This window comes from Austrofundulus limnaeus, unplaced genomic scaffold, assembly GCF_001266775.1.
Source record: "Austrofundulus limnaeus strain Quisiro unplaced genomic scaffold, Austrofundulus_limnaeus-1.0 Scaffold201, whole genome shotgun sequence".
Classification (NCBI taxonomy): domain Eukaryota; kingdom Metazoa; phylum Chordata; class Actinopteri; order Cyprinodontiformes; family Rivulidae; genus Austrofundulus; species Austrofundulus limnaeus.
In genome coordinates this window covers 713,619-719,956 of record NW_013952603.1, presented here as the reverse complement: position 1 = coordinate 719,956, position 6,338 = coordinate 713,619, and the positions used below count along the sequence as shown (strand labels likewise).

The window sequence follows — 6,338 nt, the reverse complement described above, 5'->3', positions numbered from 1 at the left end:
CCCCACCCCCACCCCAACAGCTGATGGGCCGCATGGGGACAGAGGCTGAGTGTGGACTGGCTGCCTTGTATCTGGCTGCAGACGCCACGTTCTGCACCGGCATCGACCTGCTCCTCAGTGGAGGAGCTGAACTAAACTACGGCTTCAAGAGTCAGATCCTGACCTGACCCCTCTGACCTCCAAGGGAGTCTTATGGCTTTTTGAGCAGCTGTGGATTAATCTTACACTGAGATGTTCATTGTTTACATGACTAAAATGAACACAAGAAGGAAAATTGCTAATCCAGGATATTAAAGTGTCCTTTAGGTGTAATTTTTGGCATCTAGACTGACTGTAACAGGACCTACAACCCTCCCCATTGATCGACCAATCAGCAATAACCTCTTTGTCCTACCGTAACCTCTCTGCCTCCCAGCCAATCAGATGCCGGGCATTTGACACGCCTCCACTACCTTTCCTAATACAACTTTAATAAAAGCTGAAGCATATGCAATCATTTTTTTTGTTTTGTGTGACTTTTTCAACTGGCTAGCATCCTTCTATTAAATCTTAGTTGCCAAGTTTATTTTAAATCTTAACAATAAACAAATAAAAAAAAAACTATCTACATGGTGATTTAACTAGTTCAAGTATTTATGCGACGCTGCAGCGGAGCGGAACTAAAGAAGAGTTTGTTTGTTTCCGCACGAACAAGTAATCCCCGGCTTTTTTATCAGACGCTACGTAAAGGAGATGGCAGCTCTCCGAACGGTGAGTTCATTCAGTGATGTCTGTTGTTTATGGCCCGTTGACACCGATAACCCGGGTTAAAGATTAACGTCACTTATCAGTAAATCMGTTGTCAGTGAGGAGATAACGTTTCCGCGACAACCGCTGGTACAGGCGCGCGAACAGTTTGTCCCGCCAGCTCGCAGTGAAGCAGAGAGAGAGAGAAAAAAGACCATGAACCAAATCACATATAAAATTATGAAGTTTAGGTTTTCGGGAGAAAATGACACAGGCTAAAGCGCTACTTATATAAAATAATGAATTTTAAAGTGTTTTGAATAAATCGGCTGATTTTCAATTTAAATATTTGAGTCATAAAATATTAAATTTTACGTTTTATCACTGACAGCTCTGTGTTTTAGTGATTTGTGAAATCTGCGAAAGGAAAAAATACATATCAGAAACGGGTGGATTTGGGAAGATTTCTGGGGTTATTCTGCAAAGATGTCCAATGTTTAAAACRCTTAACAGGCTTTATATTCTTACATTAAACTGTAAATTTACTGTGTTTATCCTTTTTAAACCAGCAGTTTCAATGTCAGGAATCCTTTAAACAGTTTTGCATCAGGCAGTAGATTTGAAGGAAGATAACGTGCAAGATGTCACAGTGGAAAAAATGTGCAACTGCACAGAAAACTTGCATCATCCACTGACTGATTCAACGTAGCATATGTATACTATGCTTTTCTACTTGTAAAACTGTCAATTTTATTCCTATAGCACGTTAAACACATAATGATTGATAAACTAAAACAAACAAGAAAAGCTATCAAAAATACAATAAAGACAAACATAAAAGCATACAAATAATAAAAAAAACAGGTTAAAATGAAGAAACACCGCAGTTGTAGTTCTAATGTCATTATGACCACCTGTGGAGATTCGTTTTTACGTGTTGAGACGTGCACAGACATTTTTTTAAGTCCTGGCAAAATCGTTGTCTTCATACATCAGACATTGCTTTATATTGAGATCTGGAGTTCTTGTGTTCCTCAGACCTCTGTAAAACATTTCTGCAGTGTGTTTGTTGAAAGAGGCCTCCACCATCAGCAAATACCATCACCACGAAGGAGTGGTGCAACAATGACGAGGTTATGGGTCAAATTAACGTCCACATGAATGGCAGGATACAAAGCTTTCCATCAAAACATCATTTAGGAGATCGTATTGCCACTGCTGGCTTTCTTCCAGGCAACTCATGCACAGTATTGTTTATTAAGAAAAATAACTAATTAAACCAGATTTTCTATTGGGTTTTAGCAGTGCACACAATCTGTCGCCTTGACCTGTATATCAGAACCACTATAACTTTTTCTCCACAGTAAGTTAAGCTACAGTAGCTGTTTTGTTGGGCGTTGTAACACAAACCAGCCTTTTCTTTTCACATGCATCACTGAACCGTGGCTGTGTAAACCTGTTCTTCCTCTACATGTTTTATTCTTTCTCTGTCTGCAAAAACCCCTCCAGTGCTGCAGCTGTGGAGACGCCACGACCCTGAAGTGCAGTCATCATTATTAGGCTGTCATTTTAGTGACTCACAGTTTTATGTTCCCACCCTTTTTTTTTTTTTCAACTTTCAACACATTATCTTTAAGAACAGAATAAAGGTTTCTCCACTGGTCTGTGATCATATTGTTATGGCTAATTGTTGTGTTGGACTGGTTACAGATTTATAATCACATAAACTGAATCAGTGATATATTTTTAGTGATGCGCTAATGAAACATGAAACCTGGGCTCTTAAAGTGCCTGTGACATCAAGTTGTTGAGATAAACATGAATATGTTTTTGGAAAGATAACATTAATAACATGTTGCACAACAAATTTCATGTCGCTCAGATGAACAGTTGTTGAGAAATTTGCATGTGAAGAAACAGGAAGTGATGTCAAAGGGGAATGTCTGCTTGTAAACAGATCATTTCTACAACGGCTAACAACACACACTGTAGAGAAGAAGTTTAAGTGATTTCAAATTATTTTTGTTTTAATACAGAAAGACCAAATATTTTATTTTATTAATGAGTTCCCCTTTGATGTCACTTCCTGTCTTACTTTGACCGAGACAAATTCAAAAGAAAATAGGCCATTTATGTGCCAAAATGGGTAATATCGTGTGCATTAGGGCAATTTTCTTAAGTATAAAGATGTTTTCTTTGACTTTTTGTATTTGAAGTATATGCATGTCACCGGCACTTTAATAACTTGCCATATAATATCAACTAAAATAATAAAATCCTGTTGTTTTTGATTCCATAAATCCAAACAAAAAAGAGCTAAATAATCTGATTATTACTGCTTATCGAGTTCCATCTTAAAGCTGAGCACCAAACCTTGGAAGCAGACCAAACTAGTGACGTGAGACCGTTWTTTGTTGTTACACTCGTCCTATTTTCCACTTCTTCCTCAGCTGTGTCTCGCCTTGCATTCCTCGTTCTGCAGAATCGCCTGCTTGCTTTTGTTTACGGAACATTGTGTTGCTGTGTCCTGCAGGCGAGCGTCAGAGGGAACATTGTTTTTACTGCAGATCAAATGATTGGCGCGCACACACCCTCTCATTGCTGCTTAATTCGGTTATTTATTATTCAGAGTTCACCGAGGTTAGATGTGACCTTGACAGAAATTACAAGTTTCCAAGTTTCCTGCTACAACTTGTGATCTGATGAGRTTTCTTTGCAGGCACTGCATGCACGACTTGTTCGGACCTTTCCTTTCTCCTTCGGCTCGTTGCGGTACGCCAGCTCCTTCAAGGTAAAAAATAAAATGCATTCTTTTGTTCACCAGGTAAGATGAGCGTTAAATTCGAAGATGTGACTGCAAAGCAGAAAGTTTCCTTGTGTTTAAAGTTTCTCTCCTCGTCTGTCTTTTCTGTGGCTGTTTTCCATGTTGTAATTATTTAATTCAGTTTAATTGAACCTAATTAAACAACCGGCCCGATCCTGTGTGACCCTTCACTAAATGAGCTAAAGCATGCCCTGTCGTTAGCCGATGTGAAAACAATCACTGTACCCGCGGCCCGCTCTGCTCTTGGCCCGTCCTCTCTCTCTTTCCTCCTCCGGCCRGTCTGTCCCGCCTCAGGCAGCGGACCTCACCATCGTGCGGAACCCGGAATGCAAGCCGAAGCCCGACCCGTCCACGCTGCTGTTCGGCAAGCAGTTCTCCGACCACATGTTGACCATCGACTGGTCGGAGAGGGACGGCTGGGAGGCTCCGCAGATCAAACCTTTCCAGAACCTGTCGCTGCACCCGGCCTGCTCCTCCCTGCATTACTCCATAGAGGTAAAAACTGGAAACTGTTTGTGTGTTAAATATCTTTAACGAAGGCAGATCCAACATTTAGCTGCTAAATTTAGATCTGCCGTTAAAATCATTTAAAGCTATTTCCATCAGCTTTAAATGATGGAAATACAATTTGTAAAAGTACAAAATTGGTTTAAACATAATAAATTGTCATTAAATTTGGATAAAACAAATTACATATTTAGTTATAGAAAGAAAACAACTGATGTTCTATTTAGACTAGGCAGAGATTCTTAACCTGTGGGCCGTGAGCGACACCTTGAGGGTCTCAAAAGAACAACAGTTTTTAACTTTGGGCCGCAGAGGGCTGTGGGAACGCATTGATTTTGAATGTGCAATACACTTTCTCACCACTAGTAGCAGTAGTGCACCACTCAGATGTTTAATAACTTTTTTAAAGGAGACCAATTATGGGTCCTAGAAATGTTTATGGTATGTCTGTGGGCTATCCAGACCATGTTCATTCAATTTAATGCACAAAATAACTCAGATAATAAAATTTCCCCTTTTCTAGTTCTGCCTGCTCTGACTTCCGTTCAGAAGAGCTGTTTATGTTAATGAGCTCTGTTGGTAACGCCCTCCAAAAATCTGTTGACATTAACTCCGCCCTCCAAAGCCAGCGTTTACGTTAGCATGGCTAATAATAGCAGAAGCTCRGTTGTACAACCATATGAGACCCAGAGGCAGAGTCGGTCGCAGCGTCTTTCTTTTTCTCTCCCTCCTCTGCTCTGCGCTCACTCTGCATGCTGTTACCAGAGCAGGGAGCAGCAGCGGTCAAAATACCTCAGAAACTCGAACAAATAGGCTTTAACAAGGTTTTAATAAGCTAAACAATAGAAGTACATGAGAAAACTTGTTCATAACGAATGAAAAAAAAATTAAATAGTGTCTGTGCCAGTCTCAAACCCTGCTCTCCCACTCTCTGGTCCAACACTCTACCCATTGCCCTATTGGAGGCTTGTTGTGAAATTAGCCGCGCATTGCACAACAACACGGTGATGCCTTTTTATACTGAGGAGGTGGAGCTTCACCCGGGGGTTGCTAGGTAAGGGGCTGAACGCAGGTTCCTGTGGGTTGTCGTACGGCTTGTGACATCACAAAATGACGGAAGTATAAAACTTGTCGTTAATATACATTAAAAATACATTTACTTACACTAAATATGCCCCTGGGTGCATTTATTTGGTCCTAGGACTGTTTTTTTTAAGAAGTACATATTCAAAGTTGAGTAAAAAAAACTTTAAAAAGTGAATTTTGCATAATAGGTCCCCTTTAATATGTAGAAGAAAAACCTTAGAAACCTGCCGAGAGTGGAAATATCAGTAAGTAAATGACCAATAAATTTCTTCAGTATTTTAAATGAAGAGTAGGAGGCAAAAATGAGCTTTCTAATCTGTTCCAACATCCATGTATCAATTGTTCCTAATTTACATAGACGTCACCATTGTTTGGCACAGTGTTATTTTATGTTGTGAAGAAAGCTGCATGAAGTCATGTCAGTTGTTCACTGGGTAAAGTTGTTAATGATTTTAGTTTGAAACATGCAGTTGTGTGTCATCATTGTTTGGCACAATATGTTGTGTTATAAATAAGATCAAATTAATAAATAATAAACAAAATAAATGTAAAAACCTCCTCTAAGCCTGTTTGAGATAAATGATCACATTAAATTAATTCTCTGAGCCATAAGTGAGTTTAAAAAGAGGATGATGCAACTAGTTTAATGAAGAATCTGTTTAGCCTCTACTTTATTCAGAATTTTCTGGTGGAGAACCCCCAGACCCATTACAAGTTTTCTGATGCTCCAGTTAGGGAGGATAAAGACACATATAGTGCTCCACCTGTTTGTCTCTGTATGAAACTGTGGCTGATTATCAAACTGTATTCTTAGTGAMTTTAATGGACTGACACTACATAATTTAATAAAGGTGAACATAGTCTCAGTTAATATGGTTTGACTATTATTGCATCACAACAGAAACATTTGGTGTTCTTTTTATGTGTGCAGACAGTTAAACTGAGCACACATCATGTACCACATGAATACCAAATGTTTGTCTAAAGTTCAAGAATAAATATTTTTAAATCAAAATTTGCTGGAGTGTCATGGATCACAACATTACTACACAAACCAGATGTAGCAAAATGTTTTAGGTATTTGAACACAGGTAGGCCAAATGCATCAATTCAGCTGGTGAATGAGAGAACCACTCATCAATATAATCTGATCTGATTGTAGTTTAAAACCCTAGTTACGCTTTTTTATTTAAAA

At 39.1% G+C, this 6,338-nt stretch overlaps 2 protein-coding genes across 3 annotated transcripts in view; both read left to right on the top strand.

Annotated features, from left to right (window-relative positions):
• Positions 1-497, top strand: part of hsd17b14 (hydroxysteroid (17-beta) dehydrogenase 14) — a 5,233-nt gene extending 4,736 nt beyond the window's left edge. For both annotated transcript variants that reach the window (XM_014018793.1, XM_014018792.1), the window contains exon 9: positions 21-497. In XM_014018793.1, the coding sequence (XP_013874247.1) occupies positions 21-167 (147 nt within the window). In that variant the 3' untranslated portion in view covers positions 168-497. The remainder of the gene's footprint in view (positions 1-20) is intronic.
• A 127-nt stretch (positions 498-624) lies between these two features.
• The window catches only part of bcat2 (branched chain amino-acid transaminase 2, mitochondrial), a gene marked incomplete in the record, with an annotated part of 13,490 nt that continues 7,776 nt past the window's right edge, over positions 625-6,338 (top strand). The window contains 3 exon segments of the mRNA XM_014018782.1: positions 625-750; positions 3,446-3,517; positions 3,845-4,045. Coding sequence (XP_013874236.1) covers positions 733-750; positions 3,446-3,517; positions 3,845-4,045 — 291 coding nt within the window.